Below are 22,028 nucleotides of genomic sequence, written 5' to 3'. Positions count from 1 at the left end.
ATCATCCTCATCACCACCTATAAACCAAACATCTCTGATCAAGTATCTCTAATCAATAGAGCTCCCTTGGCCGCTCATAACCGCGAGCACGACTGGTATATCAGTTTCATAACACTCTGCAAAGGTTGCGCACTTTACCCACAAGTCATGATTCCCTCTTGCCTCGGGCCGATCAAACCCTTAAACACTACCAAGGTGAACAGATAGGGTTTCACTATGTAGCCTTTACAAAGATTCCCTGAGGCTGTAGCCGCCCGTTAGGTTTCCTAAATGCACCGCACTCCTCCCTAAGGGGGCGAACCAACCTTGGCAGAGCGAGCCGCATACACCGAGCCCCATTAACGGCACAACGTCGAAGCGAACTACACCCCAGTTCCTCTAATTATTCAGCTAAGGGCGTCCCATTCCACCCTCAGGTTGCACTGTTTTTCCGGGCGGTCATCCAACGAACCAGTCCTTACTGAGAGGCACTCGAGAAACAGCTCGAGTCCCCTTAAATGCCATAAGTATATCATTATAATCAAAAAGAGAAAACAGCATATCATAGATGATCTCATCATGTTCATTGATTAATATGAAGCACTAGCATATAGCTAAACCGAAATAACCCAACTAAAATAGGTAAACAAGGACAAGATAAACCAAAAGCTAGTCAATCCTTAGGTATAAACTGTATAAATGCGGGGAGTGAATTATAAGAATGAGTAGGCCATAGATAGGTCAAGGGACACTTGCCTCCACCAACCAGCTACTGCTCAGGGTCTTCTCCTGCGAGCTCTTCGGACTCCGTAACCAGACCGTTATCTATGCGAATGCAAACATACATCCAGATCCTTGAATTAGGAAATAAATAGTACACCATACAGACATATGACCGCGCAGATTAATTAAATGTGCACATGACATATGATTTGCATTCGTAATTACGAGAAAGAGAAAAAGGAATCGCCATGGCTATAGACGAGACGTATAGGGGGTTAGACGGGCACGTCGCATGCGCGGCGGGGCGAGCAGGCCGCGCGCCGGGGCCAAGCCACGGGCAGGGGCTGTGCAGGGCCGGGCCGCGCCGCGCCATGGCTGGCCGAGGCCGCACTGCACGCGCCGGGCGAGACAGGAGGCCGCGCCATGGCCACGCGCCAAGACCGCGCAGGGGGCCGAGCCGGGGCGGGGGCACGCGCGCCAGGGGCCGCGCCAAGGGCAGGCGCGCCGGGACCGAGGCCACAACCGCGCTAGAGGGCAGCAGCCGCGCGAGGGGGGGGGAGCGCGTGCGCAGGGGTCGCTCCACGCCGGGCCGCGCACCGTGCCGGGGCCGCGGCACGCCACGCGGGCAGGGCGGGGGCTACCGGGCAGGGGCAGGGGGCCATGGCCAGCCACACCGAGCACTCGGGGCTGCGCCGAGCACCGCGCCTTGGCCGGGCCACGCCAAGCAGAGGGGTCGGACATGCCGCGCGGGGAAGGGCAGCGGCCGCGCACCGCAGGGGCCAAGACTGGGAAAGAAGAGGGGGGGGCGAGGAAGAGGAGGGAGACAGTGAGACGGGAGGCTCAACACGGGGACGAGGACGGAGCGGACGACGCGAGTGGTTGCGATTCCGGGCGGCGAGGGCGTCTTGGAGGAGAGAGAGAGAAAGAATGTGCGTTAGGGGGGTAGAGGAGATGAGCAGGGAGGAAGTTTTTGGGGTGGGGACTGACAGGTGGGCCCCACTAGGGGCGGCGGCGGCGGTAACCGCCCACACGCATAGCGCGCGGGGGACGCGGGGGAGGGGCGTTGGGGGCGGCGGGGCCGCGCGCTGCGATGCCGGCCCAGGACGAGGGGAAGTGGCGTTGGGGTGGCTGAACCGCACGCCGCGAGGCCGGCCCAGGACGAGGGGAAGCCGCGGCTGGGCCGCGCGCCTGGCCGGGCCGCGCGCCTGGCTGGGCCACAAGGAGAGGGGGAGGGAAGAGAAGGGAAAAAGGGTTTTTCCCTAATTAATCTATTTTCTAAATGCATGTTTCACAAATTCACTCAACAAACAAAATAGATGCATGGTCCCGTATGGTGCAACAACCAAGAGATTTAACCCTAGAGTTTTACTTACACATGATGTCGAGCTAATTCTCGCTAGAACTTTGAAAAAGAACAAGGCATAGCGAGAAGAAAAATAAAAAGGAAAGGTAACGCCCGAATTTGGTGAGTGCTAGAGAAGGAAAAAATTAACTCTAAAATTCGGGGCGTTACAAACCTATCCCCCTTAAAAGAATCTCGCCCTCGAGATTCAAGGTTGGCTAGCAAAGAGTTCAGGATATTTAGCCATCAGGTCATCTTCACGCTCCCTAGTTGCTTCTTCCTCGGAGTGGTGACCCCATCTGACTTTGCACATTCTGATAGTCTTCCTCTGGGTGACTCTGTCTGAAGTCTCAATAATTTGCATTGGCTTCTCGATATAGGTCAAGTCTTCTTGGACTTCGAGACCCTCCACTGGCAACTGCTCTTCTGGCACATGAAAGACATTTCTTCAACTGAGACACATGAAAGACATCATGCACGACAGACAAATTTTCTGGCAGACTGAGCTGATAGGCCACTTCTCCGCGCTTTGAGAGAATCTGATACAGACCAATATAGCGAGGTGCTAGCTTGCCTTTGACTTCGAATCTTTTGACTCCTCTGATGGGCGATACTTTCAGATAGACAAAATCTCCGACTTCAAAACTCAGCTATCTCCTTGTGTCTGCATAACTTCGCTGCCTTGATTGCGCTATCTTCAGATTCTCCCGAACCATCTTGATGTTCTCTTCAGCTTCAAGAAAAATGTCTGGCCCAAACACTTGCTTTTCTCTAGGCTGATCCCATTGCAACGGAGTTCTACAACTTCTTCCATAAAGCGCTTGGAATGGTGACATCTTCAAGCTGGTCTGGTAACTATCGTTATAGGAGAATCTTGCATAAGGTAATCTCTTGTCCCATCCGGACTGATCTTGCAATGCACAGGCTCTCAACATGTCTTCGAGGATTTGATTAGTTCTTTTAGTCTGACCGTCTGTCTGCAGATGATATGCTGAACTGAAATTCAGATGTGTACCCAAGGCTTCATGTAACTGCTGCAAAAAATGAGAGGTGAACTGTGTTCCTCTGTCTGACACTATCTTCTTTGGTACACCGTGAAGACAAACGATCTAGGACATGTACAGCTCCGCCAATACTGCACTGCTGTAACTGGTCTTGACAGGTATGAAGTGCTGACTTGGTTAAGCGGTCCACTACTACCCAAATGGAATCGTAGCTGGCTCGAGTACGAGGCAATCCGACTATGAAGTCCATCACGATTTCATCCCATTTCCACTAAGGAATTCGCAACGGTTGCAACAATCCAGCTGGCTTCTGATGCTCCGCCTTGATACGTCGACAACTATCACACATAGCCACGTGCTCTGCTATTTCCCTCTTCATTCCGTACCACCAGAACTTCTTCTTCAGATCCTGATACATCTTCTCACTTCTAGGATGTATAGAATAAGCTGTCTCATGAGCTTCCTTGAGGATCAACTCCCGAATGGACTGGACATTGGGAACACACAAGCGGTCCTTGAACCATATCACACCTTCTGCATCCTCTCGAAAATCTTTACCTCTTCCTTCCAGAATCAGCTGCCGGATTTCACCGATCTTCTCATCATTCTTCTGTGCCTCTTTGATTTCCTGCTCTAAAGTGGGCTCTAACTCAACTGTCACTCCTCGCATATTGTTCAGAAATCCAAGGCTCAATCTGTCAAACTCCTTGGCCAACTCATAAGGCATCGGATGAGCGACCATCATATTGACTTGACTTTTCCTGCTCAAGGCATCTGCTACCACGTTTGATTTGCCCGGATGGTAATGAATCTCCAATTCATAGTCTTTGATCAACTCTAACCATCTTCTTTGCCTCATATTCAACTCTGTCTGAGTGAATATGTACTTCAGACTCTTGTGGTCTGTGTAAACATCACATTTCTGCCCATACAGATAGTGCCTCCATGTCTTCAGTGCATGAACCACTGCTGCCAAGTCTAGGTCATGGATTGGGTAATTCTTCTCATGAACCTTAAGTTGTCGAGACGAGTAGGCCACAACTCTTCCCTCTTGCATCAACACGCATCCCAAACCAGTGTAACAAGCGTCGCAATACACTGAGAAGGGCTTGTGCACATCAGGAAAGACTAAGACAGGCGCTGTAGTCAACTTCTCTTTCAGCGTTTCAAAGGCTTCTTGGCATTTCTGGGTCCACTTGAACTCAACTTTGTTGCCTAGCAAAGCTGTCATCGGTTTCACAATCTTTGAAAACCCTTCAATGAATCGTCGATAATATCCGTCCATTCTAATGAAGCTCTTGGTTCCTCGAGCATCTGTTGGCGCTTTCCAGTTCAAAATATCTGCCACTTTCTTCGGATCCACGGCCAATCCTTCTCTGTTTATTTTGTGACCCAAGAACAGGACTTCATTGATCCAGAACTCGCACTTACTCAACTTTGCATACAGCTGGTGCTCTCGCAATCTCTGCAATACCATCTTCAAATGATCCAAATGTTCTTCCTCACTTTGAGAATATATAAGAATGTCATCAATAAATACCACCACAAAATTGTTGAGATAATCCATGAATACACTGTTCATCAAATTCATGAAGAAGGCTGGCGCATTTGTTAGGCCAAAAGACATAACAGTGAACTCATACAACCCATACTTGGTAATGAATGCCGTCTTCAGAATGTCTGAAGGTCGAATCCTGAGCTAGTGATAACCCGACCTCAGATCTATCTTTGAAAACACGTTGGCTTCTCTCAATTGGTCGAACAGATCTTCTATTCTGGGCAAGGGGTACTTGTTCTTGATTGTGACTTCATTCAGAGCTCGATAATCGATGCACATCCTCCTAGTGCCATCTTTCTTCTCCACAAATAGGACAGGGGCGGCCCAAGGCGAGGTGTTTGGCCTTATATAACCTTTCTCTGACAGCACATCGATCTGCTTCTTAAGTTCAACCAACTCTGGTCCTGATACCCTGTAAGCTCTTTTAGAAATGGGGGCGGTTCCAGGAAGAAGCTCTATGGCAAACTCAACTTTCCGCTCAGGTGGCATACCTGGTAAGTCTTCCGAAACACATCTGGGAATTCTGACACAACCTTGATAATCTCGAGTGAATCTGGCTCCTTGCTATCAATAGCCATCTGATAACAACTCCCTTTCCTTGGCTCAGGTGGCACTAACTCGGTCATCACTTCCTCTCCTAGTGGGGACATCAACTTAATTGTCCTCTTATCACAACTGATAACTACCCGGTATTTATCTAGCCAGTTTATCCCTAGGATAAAATCTATTCCCTAAGTACCCATTACTATGAGGTTAGCGGGAAACTCTATCCCCCTTATTTCCACACTTACATTCAAGCAAACACTATCGGCTCGAATTCTACCACCGGATGAGTCAATTTGGATGGGGGTTGACATGGTAGTGATTGGAAGATTATGTTCTTCTACCCATGATGCAGTAATAAATGAATGTGTTGCTCCAATATCAAATAACACTTCTGCAATATGGGAGTCGACTGGAAACATACCTACTGTCATGCCAGGGGTTTCCTGGACTGCTTCAGCCTCCAAGTGGTTCAGTCTCCCATGGTTGTAGCGTGGTTGGGAGCGGTTGCCTGCTCCAAGCTGAGACACATTCTGCTTGCTGGGGCACTAGGGCATGACTGCTGCTGGGCTGCCTTCTTCAGACATTGCATCACCCAATGACCTTGCTCTCCACAGTGGAAACCTGCTCTGCCTCCACCTTGAACCGAGGCTGCTTGACTGTTCTGTTGGGTTGCTGGGGCAGGAAGACGAGGTGCCTGCTGATTCTACCTCTGAAACTGACTCCCTCCTGACTGGTTGTTCTGGCGATTCTGCTGCTGGTACTGAGGGTACTGCTTCTGAAACTGCCGCTACTTAGGTGGGTACTGGTTCTGTCTGAACTGCTGAGGTGGGTTGCTCGAGAAACGAGGGCGATTGCTGCTCCCAGGCTGAGGCCCACTGTTTTGTGCTTGCGATCCTCCATCTCTTTGCGCTTCCTCTCTGTCATGATCGCTCTATCGATCAGGTGCTGAAATGTGGGGAAGGTGTGGTTCATCAGCTGATAATGTAGAGGGTCAACTAAGCCTCTCAAAAAACGATACTGCCTCTTGGCGTCTGTGTTGACATCTTCAGGTGCATAGCGGGACAGCCGCAGAAACCTGTCTCGGTACTCACTGACGGACATAGACCCTTGCCTGAGTGTTAGGAACTCCTCCTTCTTCACTGTTATCAGGCCTGCTGGAACATGATACTGACGAAAGTTATCTCTGAATTCTTCCCAGGTGATGGTGTCAGGGTTGGCATGGGTGGCGAGATAGGACTCCCACCAAGACTGAGCTGCTCCTCTCAACAGATGGGAACCATACAGAACTTTTTCCCTGTCATCACACTGAGCGGTGTGCAACTCCCGCTGCATGGTACACAACCAATCTTCAGCACCCATGGGGTCAGAAGAGTGAGTGAACACTGGGGGATGACCTCTCATGAATTCAGCATGCTTATCTCTGGGCATCTGAGGCATCTGAGGCTGAGGTGGGGGGTGATGCTGCTACTGCTGCTGAATGGCGGCCAGAGTCTGACCGATGGCTTGGACTGCCCGAGTCTGCATTAAGAACATCTGTTCGATGGTCATCAGGGGCGGTGGTGACAGCTGCTGTTGGGGTGCCTCATCCTGTGGTGCTGCCTGCTCCTGCTGAGCATGCCTTGCTCCTCTGTGCCTGTTTTCTGACATCTGCAGAATGCAATCACATATCAGAACTGATCTTGCAAGCTTGCAACATAATAAAAGAGTATAGAATCCTTCCACAATACTGAACAGATGAACATCTTCACTGATTTCCAACACAGGTAAGCACAACTTCTCAGATAAAGAGGAAACTGGAATAAAAAGGGCTTCCCAACTAGATAACTAATTTCATTAACATTTAATAGGTAAACCAAGGTGCAGGGGATACCCACACCCTGGCGATAGTCATTACAAAGATTCAAATCCATCATAGTTCATCATGACAAACATAAAAGCACATGATAAGAAAACTACCCTGTCTAACTAAGACTAAGTAAAAGTAAGACTGAGACTAAGACTTCTATTTTAAACTTTCATTACAGGACCCAACACTGACGATCTATGGTTCTAAATTTATCCTGGTCCTAAAGTCGGGGTTGCCATAAGCCTGGTGTCCACGCCGAGGTGAGCGGTACGAGTGCTGAGTCCCGATGGGAGCGGGGGAGCCATCCTCCAGGTGACGACGCTCCGCGCGCTCAGCCCGCAACTGGGCGATCTCAGCACAAGCCCTACTCAGCTCATCTAAAGCGTGGTCCAGCTCCGTATTTAGCACGGCGGCTAGGTTGATTGTGCTGATCAACCTAGGATTGTCCTCACTAATAGGTGAGACAACCACACCTCCTGTGCTGCCAGATGGATGGCGGGGGTAATACTTCAGGTTAAGACCATCGGCCACCCCACCAAACACTGAGCAGTAGTGCGAAAGCGCACGCCGTGCGGCATCTTGCATGGCCGCCTCAGCTGAGTCACACTCAGAAATAGAGTAGTGCTCTGAGCAGACCTCCGCACCCCGGAGACTGTTCTCCGGACGACGCACTAAGCAAGTCACCTCCCAACGGTCCGGGTAAACCTCGTGACTGTGCTGGAACACAACACAGCGATACTCGATGGACCAAGTACGCTAGTCGAGTGCCTGGCGTAGCAGGGTGTCGAGCGTGTCGTGGAAGTGACACCCGCGAGCGGCGTCGCGAGTGATGGGTCGAGCAACCCATCCTTCTGGCTCCTAGTCAGCTGAAAGGTTGGTGCTGAAGCTCGAGCTGCTATCGCCACCTCTGTTGTTGGGGTCTCCTCCAACAGCCACTCCAGCGACTGGGGCACTCAGTGGTAGTGCAGGGGGCGCCTCCAGCGGGGGCATAGGAGAGCAGCTCCTCACAGACTCTACCTCCTGCTGAAGCGAGAAAGAAGAGCCCTGCTGCTCCAACTCCTGTCGCCGACGCTCCTGCTCAGCCTCTACAAATGGCTAGACTGATCAGTCACTGGATGGCGAAGCAGACGCTCCGCGAGACGAGAAGGCAAGAAAGGAATGACTGACTTCTGTGTAGTGTGTCTAAGAGGAGCCATCTACAAAAGACACCGTAAGCATAAGAGTGAGAACAGAGCTAATATGATCATCAAGTAAACCATAAAATTAGGAATTAGAATAAAACAATTTTTTTCCAGCAAGGTATAATATACAATAGAACATAGATTTGGTCGATATGACCAACTTTTGAAGGGATACCAGAGTCAAGGTGATAATAGGGGTCTATAATCCTTAGAACAACCATTCTACTCTAGGTTAGCGGTCCTACAGTCAGCACGGCTCTGATACCACCTATGTCACACCCGGTTTTAGAAGGCAAACCAAATGTGAACCATGTACGTGCCAGGATCAGCAATTCACGTACATAGCAGTTACATAACTGGACACCATCACACAATGCTCAAATAATAACATAAAAGAAGGTATAATAGTCGATTACATCATGATGTCTGAGACATCCACATAGTCTTTAACAATTATCAAAGTGTGGAAAAGAAAATATAGATACACATGGCCTTCACAGGTAGCCGACTGGGGGTTTGCCGCTAACCCACGCCTAGAACTCATCGTACTCTTGGAACTCCTGGAAGTCCTCCTCCACGACTTCATCTTCACCTGAGTAGTGGTTGCAACGCGGACAACCTGGGGGGGGGTTTGGTGTGTAAAGCAAGGGTGAGTACACATCAACATACTCAGCAATATGTCCTGTTTGGCTGTAGTGGACTAGCTTTATGTGGAGTTTAGTCAAGCAGTTGCTTTTAGTTGGTTAGGTTATTATTAGTAGTAGAAAGCTAGGTTTTAACATTAACCCAAGTTATTAACCCAATGTACCCTTTCCAAACGGAAAGAATACCACTTACCATTACCATAGTCATAACCAAAACCATCATCCTCATCACCACCTGTAAACCAAACATCTCTGATCAAGTATCTCTAATCAATGGAGCTCCCTTGGCCGCTCATAACTGTGAGCACGACTGATATATCAGTTTCATAACACTCTGCAGAGGTTGCTGTCACACCCGGTTTTAGAAGGCAAACCGAATGCGAACCATGTACGTGCCAGGATCAGCAATTCACGTACACAGCAGTTACATAACATGGACATCATCACACAGTGCTCAAATGGTATTAAAAGGGAAATAGTCGATTACATAATATGTCTGAGACATCCACATAGTCTTTACAATAAATCAAAGTGCGAAAACGAAACGTAGATAAACGCGGCCTTCACAGGCAACCGACTGGGGGTTGCCGCTAACCCACGCCTAGAACTCGTCGTAGTCTTGGAACTCCTGGAAGTCTCCTTCCACGGCTTCATCTTCTCCTGAACAGTGGTTGCAATGATGACAACCTGGGGATGGGGGGGTTTGGTGTGTAGAGCAAGGGTGAGTACACATCAACATACTCAGCAAGTATCCTGTTTGGCAGTAGTGGACTAGCCTTATGTGGGGATAAGTCAAGCAGTTGCTTTTAGTTGGTCAGATTATTATTTACTAGTAGAAAGCCAGGTTTTAGTATTAACCCAAGTTATTAGTCCGATGTACCCTTTCCAAACGGAAAGAATACCACTTACCAGTACCATAGTCATAACCAAAACCATCAGTCTCATTACCACCTGTAAACCAAAATGCCTCTGATCAAGTACCACTAATCACTGGAGCTCCCTTGGCCGCTCATAACCGCGAGCACGGCTGATATATCAGTTTTCAAACACTCTGCAGAGGTTGTGCACTTTACCCATAAGCCGTGATTCCCTTTCTGCCCAGAGATTATGACTCTCCATTGATCACTACCAAGGTGACCCAGCAGGGCATCACTACGTAGCCTTTACAAAGATTCCCCGGGGCTGTAGCCGCCCGTTAGGTTTCCTAAATGCACCGCACTCCTCCCCAAGGGGCGAACCCGAGCTTGGCAGAGCGAGTCGCATACACCGAGCCCCATTGACGGCACGACGGCTAAGCGAACTACACCCCGGATCCTCTAATTATTCAGCTAAGGGCACCCCATTCCACCCTCATGGTTGCACTGTTTTCCCGGGCGGTCATCCAAAGAACAGATCCATACGGAGAGGCACTCGAGAAACCGCTCGAGCCCCCTTAAAGGCCACAAGTATAACATCATAATAAGAGAGGGGAAAACAGCGTATCATAGATAATCTCATCATGTTCATTGATTATAGTTGAGCAATAGCATAAAGCTAAACAATAATAATCCAACCCAAATAGGTAAACAAGGACATGGATAACAAAAGCTAGTCAATCCTTAGGTATAAATGTGTAATGCGGGAGGTGAATTAAATAATGAATAGGACAGAGATAGGTCAAGGGACACTTGCCTCCACCAACCGACTGCTGCTCAGGGGCTTCTCCTGCGAGTTCTTCGGGCTCTTCAACCAGATCGTTCTCTATGCGATTGCAAACATACATACATCCATCCATTGAAATTAGGAAACCAACAGTACACCATACAAGAGAACAAGTAGATTAAACATGCATAGCATATGACATGCGATATTGCATTTACCATGGTTAGAAAGAAACGGGGAAAGGTCTCGCAGGGGTTAAAGCTTATGCTCGAGGCGCACTACGGGTAGACGAATAACTAAACGTTACGTGCTCTAGTTCTACTTAGCTCCAATAATAAGGATTAGCTACATGCACTAATAGAAACGTGACCACTTTTAGTAGATTAACATTAAATGAGATAGACGATTAGCTATATAAATTAACTAACGTAACCAATTTCTAAATTGAGTTTCCTATTTTATTAACATGAATAATGTGATTAGTGCGCATAAAATAAAGGGGGGTAGACGGGCACGTCCATGGGGGTAGACGAGGGTACGGCGAGCCGTGCCAAGGCACTGCGCGCACCACGCGAGCAGCGCGCGCGCAAGGCCGCATACACGCGCCGCGAACTAGCCGTGCGCACGTCGGGGCCGCGCGCTGGCCGAGCTCAAGGCCGCGCGCCACAAGCACGCTGGGCCGAGCTCGAGGCCGCGCCGGGGCCGTCACGACGCGAGCGGGGCACGCCGGGGCGGGGGCGGCGGCGGCGCGCAGGGGGAGGGGAGGCGCGGTTAGGGCAGGGGAGAGGATGACGGGCGGGGCCCGCAGGGGAGGGGAGAGAAATTTTGGGGGAGGGGGGCGCGGCTGGGCCGCTTTGGGCCCAAAGCGGGGGCGCGCGGGGGGGGCGAGGTGGGCCGGCCGGCCGGCTGGGCCGGGCGCGAGGGGGAGGGGCGGCTGGGCCGAAATGGGGAAGGAGGGGGAGGGGAGAGAGGAAAGGATTTTCCTTTTTTTAATATCTATTTCCTAGATGAATGCGTTTACATTTTCAACAATCAAAAAGAATGCATGGTTCGGCATGGTGCATCAAGCAAAATAAAATATTTTAGGGTTTTGCTTTACATGGGATCTCAAGCCGAATCCCGCTATAACTTTGGAAAAGGTCAAGGCTTAGCGAGGAGAAAAAGGGAAAAGGAAAGGGTAACACCTGAATTTGGTGAGGGAAAAGAAGAAAAAAATCTACCCCCAAATTTAGGGCGTTACAAACCTATCCCCCTTAAAAGAATCTCGCCCTCGAGATTCAGGGTTGGCTAGCAAAGAGCTCTGGGTATTTGGCCATCAGATCATCCTCACGCTCCCAGGTTGCTTCTTTTTCTGAATGATGATTCCATCTGACTTTGCACATTCTAATGGTCTTCCTTCGGGTGACTCTGTCTGCCGTCTCAAGGATTTGCGCTGGTTTCTCTGTGTAGGTCAAGTCCTCCTGGACTTCGAGACCTTCCACTGGCAACTGCTCTTCCGGCACACGCAAGCACTTCTTCAACTGAGACACATGAAAGACATCATGCACAACAGACAAATTTTCTGGCAGACTGAGCTGATAGGCCACTTCTCCACGCCTTGCGAGAATTTGATACGGACCGACGTAACGGGGTGCTAGCTTGCCTTTGACTCCGAACCTTCTAACTCCTCTGATCGGTGACACTTTCAGATAGACAAAGTCTCCAACCTCGAAACTCAGCTCTCTTCTTCTTGTGTCTGCATAGCTTCGCTGCCTTGATTGCGCTATCTTCAGATTCTCTCGGACCATCTTGATGTTCTCTTCAGCTTCAAGCAAAATGTCTGGCCCAAACACCTGCTTTTCTCCAGGCTGATCCCATTGCAACAGAGTTCTACAACTCCTTCCATAGAGCGCCTGAAATGGTGACATCTTCAAACTGGCCTGGTAACTGTTGTTATAGGAAAACTCTGCATAAGGCAATCTCTTGTCCCATCCGGACTGATCTTGCAACGCACAGGCTCTCAACATGTCTTCAAGAATTTGATTGGTCCTTTCGGTCTGACCATCTGTCTGTGGATGATACGCTGAACTGAAATTCAGATGTGTGCCCAAGGCTTCATGCAACTGCTACCAGAAATGAGAGGTGAACTGTGTTCCTCTGTCTGACACTATCTTCTTTGGCACACCATGAAGACAAACGATCCGAGACATGTACAACTCTGCCAATACTGCACTGTTGTAGTTGGTCTTGACAGGTATGAAGTGGGCTGACTTGGTTAAGCGGTCCACTACTACCCAAATAGAATCGTAGCCGGCTCGAGTGCGAGGCAATCCGACTATGAAATCCATGCAGATTTCATCCCATTTCCACTGAGGGATTTGCAACGGTTGCAACAATCCAGCTGGTCTCTGGTGCTCTGCTTTGATCCGTCGACAACTATCACACATAGCCACATGCTCTGTGATTTCCCTCTTCATTCCGTACCACCAGAATTTCTTCCTCAGATCCTGATACATCTTCTCACTGCCAGGGTGAATCGAATAAGCTGTCTCATGAGCTTCCTTAAGGATCAACTCCCGAATAGACTGGACATTGGGAACACACAAGCGATCTTTGAACCATACCACACCTTCTGCTTCTTCCCGAAAATCTTTGCCTCTGCCATCGAGAATCAGTCGCCGGATCTCACCGATCTTCTCATCGTTCTTCTGCGCTTCTTTAATTTCCCGCTCCAGGGTAGGTTCCAACTCAACTGTGACTCCTCGCGAATTGTTCAGAAATCCGAGACTCAACCTGTCAAACTCTTTGGCCAACTCATAAGGCATCGGACGAGCGACCATCAGATTGACCTGACTCTTCCTGCTCAAAGCATCTGCCACTACGTTCGCTTTGCCTGGATGGTAGTGAATCTCCAACTCATAGTCTTTGATCAACTCCAACCATCTTCGCTGCCTCATATGCAACTTTGACTGAGTGAATATGTACTTCAGACTCTTGTGGTCTGTGTAAACATCGAATTTCTGTCCATACAGATAGTGCCTCCATGTCTTTAGTGCGTGAACCACTGCTGCCAACTCTAGATCATGGATTGGGTAATTCTTCTCATGAACTTTCAGCTGTCGGGACGAGTAAGCCACAACTCTTCCCTCTTGCATCAACACGCATCCCAAACCAGTGTAACAAGCATCGCAATACACCGAGAAGGGCTTGTGCACATCAGGCAAGACTAAGACAGGCGCTGTAGTCAACTTCTCTTTCAGCACTTCGAAGGCCTCTTGACATTTCTGGGTCCACTTGAACTCAACTTTGTTGCCTAGCAACGCTGTCATTGGTTTCGCAATCTTCGAAAACCCTTCAATGAATCGCCGATAATACCCGGCCATTCCAATGAAACTCTTGATTCCTCGGGCATCTGTTGGCGCTTTCCAGTTCAGAATGTCTGCCACTTTCTTCAGATCCACAGCCAATCCTTCTTTGTTGATTATATGACCCAAGAATAGGAGTTCACTGATCCAGAACTCACACTTGCTCAACTTTGCATACAACTGGTGCTCTCGCAATCTCTGCAATACCATCCTCAAATGACTTGCATGCTCTTCTTCGCTTTGAGAATAAATTAGGATGTCATCAATGAATACCACCACAAACTTGTCAAGATAATCCATGAATACACTGTTCATCAGGTTCATGAAGAAGGCTGGTGCATTGGTCAAACCAAAAGACATCACAGTGAACTCATACAACCCATACTTGGTAATGAATGTCGTCTTCGGAAAGTCCGAAGGTCGGATCCTGAGTTGATGATAACCTGACCTCAGATCAATCTTGGAGAACACACTGGCTCCTCTCAACTGGTCGAACATATCTTCTATTCTGGGCAAAGGGTACTTGTTCTTGATCGTGACCTCATTCAGAGCTCGATAATCGATACACATCCTTTTGGTGCCATCTTTCTTCTCCACAATAGGACAGGGGCGGCCCAAGGCGAGGTGCTTGGCCGAATGTAACCTTTCTCTGACAGCTCATCAATCTGCTTCTTAAGTTCAACCAACTCTGGTCCAGATATTCTGTAAGCTCTCTTAAAGATGGGGGCGGTTCCAGGAAGAAGCTCTATGGCAAACTCAACTTTCCGCTCTGGTGGCATACCCGGTAGGTCCTTTGGAAACACATCTGGGAACTTGGACACAACCTTGATCCTCTCAATTGGGTCTGCTTCACTGGTATCAACAGCCATCTGATAACAACTTCCTTTCTTTGGCTCAGGCGGGACTAACTCGGTCGCCACTTCCTCTCCTAGTGGGGACACCAACTTGATTGTCCTCTTATCACAACTGATAACTGCCTGATACTTATCTAGCCAATTCATCCCTAGGATGATATCTATTCCCTGAGTACCCATTACTATGAGGTTAGCGGGAAATGCTATCCCCCTTATTTCCACACATACATTCAGACAAATGCTATCGGCTCGAATTCTAGCACCGGCTGAGTCAATTTGAATGGGGGTTGACATGGTAGTATTGGAAGATTATGTGCTTCTACCCATGATGCAGTAATGAAAGAATGCGTTGCTCCAGTATCAAATAACACTTCTGCTATATGAGAGTCGACTGGGAACATACCTACTATCATGCCGGGGGTCTCCTGAACTGCTTCAGCCTCCAAGTGGTTCAGTCTTCCATGATTATAACGCGGCTGAGAGCGATTGCCTGCTCCAGGCTGAGACACGTTCTGCTTTGCTGGGGGCATTGGGGCCTGATTGCTGCTGGGCTGCCTTCTTCGGACATTGCATCACCCAGTGGCCTTGCTCTCCACAGTGGAAACATGCTCTGTTTCCAACCTGAGCTGGTGCTGCCTGACTGTTCTGCTGGTTTGCTGGGGCAGGAAGACGAGGTGCCTGCTGATTCTGCCTCTGGAACTGGCCTCGTCCTGACTAATTGTTCTGATGATTCTGATACTGATGCTGAGGATACTGCCTTTGGAACTGCTGATGCTGCTGAGGTGGACGCTGGTTCTGCCTGAACTGCTGAGGTTGATTGCTTAAGAAACGAGGACGATTGCTGCTTCCAGGCTGGGGTCCACTGATCTTGCGCTTGCGATCCTCCATCTCTTTGCGCTTCCTCTCTATCATGATTGCTCTGTCAATCAAGTGCTGGAATATCAGGAAGGTGTGATTCATCAGCTGATATTGAAGAGGGTCAACCAAGCCTCTCAAGAAACGGTACTGTCGCTTGGCGTCGGTGTTGACATCTTCAGGAGCATAGCGAGACAGCTGCAGAAACCTGTCTCGGTACTCACTGACAGACGATGACCCTTGCTTGAGGGCTAGGAACTCCTCCTTCTTCACTGTCATCAGACCTGCAGGCACATGGCACTGACGAAAGCTACCTCTGAACTCTTCCCAAGTGATGGTGTCGGGGTTGGCATGGGTGACGAGATAAGACTCCCACCATGACTGAGCTGCTCCTCTCAATAGACGGGGACCATACAGAACTTTCTCCCTATCGTCACACTGAGCGGTATGCAACTCTCGTTCCACAGTGCGCAGCCAGTCTTCAGCATCCATGGGGTCAGAAGAGTGAGCAAACGTTGGTGGATGACCTCTCATGAATTCAGCACGCTTGTCCCTGGGCATCTGAGGTATCTGAGGCTGAGGTGGTGCCTGTTGCTGCTGCTGCTGGATGGCGGCCAGAGTCTGACCGATGGCTTGGACTGCCTGAGTCTGCATCAGAAACATCTGCTCGATCGACATCGGGGGGCGGGGGTGGCAGCTGCTGTTGCTTGGGTACCTCTTCCTGCTGAGCGGCTTGCTCCTGCTGAGCACGCCTTCCTCCTCTGCGCCTGTTCTCTGACATCTGCAGAATGCAATCACACATTAGAACTGATCTTGCAAATCTTGCAGCATAAGAAAAGGGTATAGAATTATCCACAACACTGAACAGACGAGCATCTTCACTGATCTCCAACACAGACCACACAGCTTCTCAGATAAAGAGGAAAGTGGAATAAAAGGCTTCCCAACTAGATAACTAACTCCATTAACATAACATGTAGACCAAAATGCAGGGGATACCCACACTCTGGTGACAGTCATTACAAAAATCCAAACTAAACATAGTTCATCATGACAAACATAAATGCACAGGATATAGCAAACTACCCTGTCTAACTAAGACTAACTAAAAGCGAGACTAACGCTAAGACTGTAGCTTCTACGTATATATTTTGTAATAATTACAAGATCCGATTCTAACGATCTATGGTTCTAGATTTATCTTGGTCTTGCAGTCGGGATTGCCATAAGACTGGCGTCCACGCCGAGGTGAGCGGTACGGATGCTGAGTCCTGACGGGAGTGGGGGAGCCATCATCCAGGTGACGATGTTCCACGCGCTCAGCCCGCAGCAGGGCGATCTCAGCACGAGCCCTACTCAGCTCGTCTAATGCATGGTCCTGCTCCGTGTTTAGCACGGCGGCTAGGTTGACTGTGCTGCTCAACCTAGGATTGTCCTCACCAACAGGTGAGACAATCACGCCTCCTGTGTTGCCAGATGGATGGCGGGGGTAATACTTCAGGTCGAGACCGTCAGCTACCCCACCGAGAACCGAGCAGTAGTGCGAAAGCGCACGCCGTGCGGCATCTTGCATGGCCGCCTCAGCTGAGTCCCGCTCAGAGATTGAATAGTGCTCTGAGCAGGCCTCCGCACCCTGGAGACTGTTCTCCGGACGACGCACCAAGCAGGTCGCCTCCCAGCAGTCCGGGTAGACCCCGCGACTATGCTGGTAGACCACACAGCGATACTCGATGGACCAAGTACGCCGGTTAAGTGCCCGACGTAGCAGGGTGTCGAGCGCATCGTGGAAGTGACACCCGCGAGCAGTGTCAAGAGTGATGGGTCGAGCGACCCATCCTTCCGGCTCCTGGTCAGCAGAGAAGTCGGTGTCGTGGCTCGAGCTGTCGTCGCCACCTCCGTCGTCTGGGTCTCCTCCAGCAGCTACTCCAGGGGCTGGGGCGCCCAGTGGTGGTGCAGGGGGCGCCTCCAGGGGAAGCACAGGGGAGCAGCTCCTCACGGACTCTATCTCCTGGTGGAGCGAGAAAGAAGAGCCCTGCTGCTCCTGTCGTCGACGCTCCTGCTCCTCATGCAGGCGGTGATGCAGCCTCTCCAGGCGACTGGACTGTCCGGCCACGGGACGGCGAAGCGGACGCTCATCAAGACGGGAGGGTAAGAAGGGGATGACAGACTTTCGTGCAGTGTGTCTAAGACGAGCCATCTACAAAAGACACCGCAAGAAAAAGGGTGAGAACAGAATTAATATGACCAGCAAATAATGAATCATAAATAAATGAAGGATTAGAATAAAACATAATTTTCAGCAAGGCATAATATATAGTAGAATATAGGTTTGGTCGGTATGACCAACTTTTGAAGGGATATCAAAGTCAAGGCAGGGACAGAGGTCTATAATCCTTAGAACGACCATTCTACTCTAGGTTAGCGGTCCTACAGTCAGCACGGCTTTGATACCACCTATGTCACACCCGTTTTAGAAGGCAAACCGAATGCGAACCATGTACGTGCCAGGATCAGCAATTCACGTACACAGCAGTTACATAACATGGACATCATCACACAGTGCTCAAATGGTATTAAAAGGGAAATAGTCGATTACATCATATGTCTGAGACATCCACATAGTCTTTACAATAAATCAAAGTGCGAAAACGAAACGTAGATAAACGCGGCCTTCACATGCAGCCGACTGGGGGTTGCCGCTAACCCACGCCTAGAACTCGTCGTAGTCTTGGAACTCCTGAAAGTCTCCTTCCACAGCTTCATCTTCTCCTGAGCAGTGGTTGCAATGCTGACAACCTGGGGATGGGGGGGGGGGTTTGGTGTGTAGAGCAAGGGTGAGTACACATCAACATACTCAGCAAGTATCCTGTTTGGCTGTAGTGGACTAGCCTTATGTGGGGATAAGTCAAGCAGTTGCTTTTAGTTGGTCAAATTATTATTTACTAGTAGAAAGCCAGGTTTTAGTATTAACCCAAGTTATTAGCCCGATGTACCCTTTCCAAATGGAAAGAATACCACTTACCAGTACCATAGTCATAACCAAAACCATCAGTCTCATTGCCACCTGTAAACCAAAATGCCTCTGATCAAGTACCACTAATCACTGGAGCTCCCTTGGCCGCTCATAACCGCGAGCACGGCTGATATATCAGTTTTCAAACACTCTGCAGAGGTTGTGCACTTTACCCACAAGCCGTGATTCCCTTTCTGCCCGGAGATCATGACTCTCCATTGATCACTACCAAGGTGACCCAGCAGGGCATCACTACGTAGCCTTTACAAAGATTCCCCGTGGCTGTAGCCGCCCGTTAGGTTTCCTAAATGCACCGCACTCCTCCCCAAGGGGCGAACCCGAGCTTGGCAGAGCGAGTCGCATACACCGAGCCCCATTGACGGCACGACGGCTAAGCGAACTACACCCCGGATCCTCTAATTATTCAGCTAAGGGCACCCCATTCCACCCTCATGGTTGCACTGTTTTCCCGGGCGGTCATCCAAAGAACAGGTCCTTACGGAGAGGCACTCGAGAAACCGCTCGAGCCCCCTTAAAGGCCACAAGTATAACATCATAATAAGAGAGGGGAAAACGGCGTATCATAGATAATCTCATCATGTTCATTGATTATAGTTGAGCAATAGCATAAAGCTAAACAATAATAATCCAACCCAAATAGGTAAACAAGGACATGGATAACAAAAGCTAGTCAATCCTTAGGTATAAATGTGTAATGCGGGAGGTGAATTAAATAATGAATAGGACAGAGATAGGTCAAGGGACACTTGCCTCCACCAACCGACTGCTGCTCAGGGGCTTCTCCTGCGAGTTCTTCGGGCTCTTCAACCAGATCGTTCTCTATGCGATTGCAAACATACATACATCCATCCATTGAAATTAGGAAACCAACAGTACACCATACAAGAGAACAAGTAGATTAAACATGCATAGCATATGACATGCGATATTGCATTTACCATGGTTAGAAAGAAACGGGGAAAGGTCTCGCAGGGGTTAAAGCTTATGCTCGAGGCGCACTACGGGTAGACGAATAACTAAACGTTACGTGCTCTAGTTCTACTTAGCTCCAATAATAAGGATTAGCTACATGCACTAATAGAAACGTGACCACTTTTAGTAGATTAACATTAAATGAGATAGACGATTAGCTATATAAATTAACTAACGTAACCAATTTCTAAATTGAGTTTCCTATTTTATTAACATGAATAATGTGATTAGTGCGCATAAAATAAAGGGGGGTAGACGGGCACGTCCATGGGGGTAGACGAGGGTACGGCGAGCCGTGCCAAGGCACTGCGCGCACCACGCGAGCAGCGCGCGCGCAAGGCCGCATACACGCGCCGCGAACTAGCCGTGCGCACGTCGGGGCCGCGCGCTGGCCGAGCTCAAGGCCGCGCGCCACAAGCACGCTGGGCCGAGCTCGAGGCCGCGCCGGGGCCGTCACGACGCGAGCGGGGCACGCCGGGGCGGGGGCGGCGACGCGCAGGGGGAGGGGAGGCACGGTTAGGGCAGGGGAGAGGATGACGGGCGGGGCCCGCAGGGGAGAGAAATTTTGGGGGGAGGGGGAGGGGGCGCGGCTGGGCCGCTTTGGGCCCAAAGCGGGGGGCGCGCGAGGGGGGGGGGGGCGAGGTGGGCCGGGCGCGAGGGGGAGGGGCGGCTGGGCCGAAATGGGGAAGGAGGGGGAGGGGAGAGAGGAAAGGATTTTCCTTTTTTTAATATCTATTTCCTAGATGAATGCGTTTACATTTTCAACAATCAAAAAAATGCATGGTTCGGCATGGTGCATCAAGCAAAATAAAATATTTTAGGGTTTTGCTTTACATGGGATCTCAAGCCGAATCCCGCTATAACTTTGGAAAAGGTCAAGGCTTAGCGAGGAGAAAAAGGGAAAAGGAAAGGGTAACACCTGAATTTGGTGAGGGAAAAGAAGAAAAAAATCTACCCCCAAATTCAGGGCGTTACAGTTGCACACTTTTCCCACAAGTCGTGATTCCCTCTTGCCTCGGGCCAATCAAACCCTTAAACACTACCAAGGTGAACAGGTAGGGTTTCACTACGTAGCCTTTACAAAGATTCCCTGAGGTTGTACCGCCCGTTAGGTTTCCTAAATGCACCGCACTCCTCCCCAAGGGGGCGAACCAACCTTGGCAGAGCGAGCCGCATATAACGAGCCCCATTAACGGCACTACGGCGAAGAGAACTACACCCTAGTTCCTATAATTATTCAGCTAAGGGCGTCCCATTCCACCCTCAGGTTGCACTGTTTTCTCGGGCGGTCATCCAACGAACCAGTCCTTACGGACAGGCACTCGAGAAACAGCTCGAGTCCCCTTAAATGCCACAAGTATATCATCATAATCAAAAAGGGAAAACAACGTATCATAGATGATCTCATCATGTTCATTGATTAATGTGAAGCACTAGCATATAGCTAAACCGAAATAACCCAGCCAAAATAGGTAAACAAGGACAAGATAAACCAAAAGCTAGTCAATCCTTAGGTATAAATTGTGTAAATACGGGGAGTGAATTATAAGAATGAGTAGGACATAGATGGGTCAAGGGACACTTGCCTCCACCAACCAGCTGCTGCTCAGGGTCTTCTCCTGCGAGTTCTTCGGACTCCGTAACCAGACCGTTATCTATGTGAATGCAAACATACATCCATATCCTTGAATTAGGAAATAAACAGTACACCATACAAGAAAGCAGATCAATTAAACGTGCACATGACATATGATTTGCATTCGTAATTACGAGAAAGAGAAAAAGGAATCGCCACGGCTAAAGTTAGAGTCGAGAAATACTACGTGTAGGTTTTCGTGAATAATCATTATAACATTTAATCCTACCTAGTCGTACTGATAGGTATTAATCACATGCACCAATAGAGTTACAATTATTCCAATTGGCCGACATTAACTAAGTCGTCATTTAACTACGTGAGATAAGTAATGTGATCAATTCTAAGTGGAGTTCAACTATATAAATTAAAAAACACGCTCAACGCGCACAATATACACGGGGGGGGGGGGGGGGGGGGGTACGAGGCGTCTAGGGGGGGTAGACGGACTCGTCTAGGGGGTAGACGGGCACGTCGCATGCGCGGCGGGGCGCTAGGCGCCGCGCCGGGCGGGACGCGGGGCCGCGCGCCAAGACCGCGCAGGTGGCCGAGCCGGGGCGGGGGCACGCGCGCCAGGGGCCGCGCCGAGGGCGAGCGTGCCTGGACCGGGGCCACAGCCGCGCTAGAGGGCAGCGGCCGTGCCGGGGGGGGGCGGGAGCGCGCACGCAGGGGCCGCTCCACGCCGGGCCGCGAACCGTGCCGGGGCGGGCACGCCGCGTTGGGGCCGCGCCACGCCGGGGCGAGGGCCACGGCCGCGTACAGGGCGGGGGGCCATGGCCGGCCGCGCACAGGGCGGGGGGTGGGGGTGGGGGGGGGCTTGGCCGGCCACGCCGAGCGCCGCGCCAAGCAGGGGGGTCGGGCACGCCGAG

General features: G+C 50.1%; 1 protein-coding gene across 2 annotated transcripts in view; it reads right to left on the bottom strand.

The window, feature by feature from the left end:
* Nucleotides 1-18,065: 18,065 nt before the first annotated feature.
* The window catches only part of LOC103626416 (achilleol B synthase), a 60,179-nt gene continuing 56,216 nt past the window's right edge, over nt 18,066-22,028 (bottom strand). For both annotated transcript variants that reach the window (XM_035959042.1, XM_035959043.1), the window contains exon 18: nt 18,066-18,313. In XM_035959042.1, the coding sequence (XP_035814935.1) occupies nt 18,143-18,313 (171 nt within the window). In that variant the 3' untranslated portion in view covers nt 18,066-18,142. The remainder of the gene's footprint in view (nt 18,314-22,028) is intronic.

The sequence above is a fragment of the Zea mays genome, chromosome 5 (genome assembly GCF_902167145.1).
Source record: "Zea mays cultivar B73 chromosome 5, Zm-B73-REFERENCE-NAM-5.0, whole genome shotgun sequence".
NCBI classification, from domain to species: domain Eukaryota; kingdom Viridiplantae; phylum Streptophyta; class Magnoliopsida; order Poales; family Poaceae; genus Zea; species Zea mays.
The sequence above is the reverse complement of the archived record's forward strand: the minus strand, read 5'-3'. Positions and strand labels throughout refer to the sequence as shown.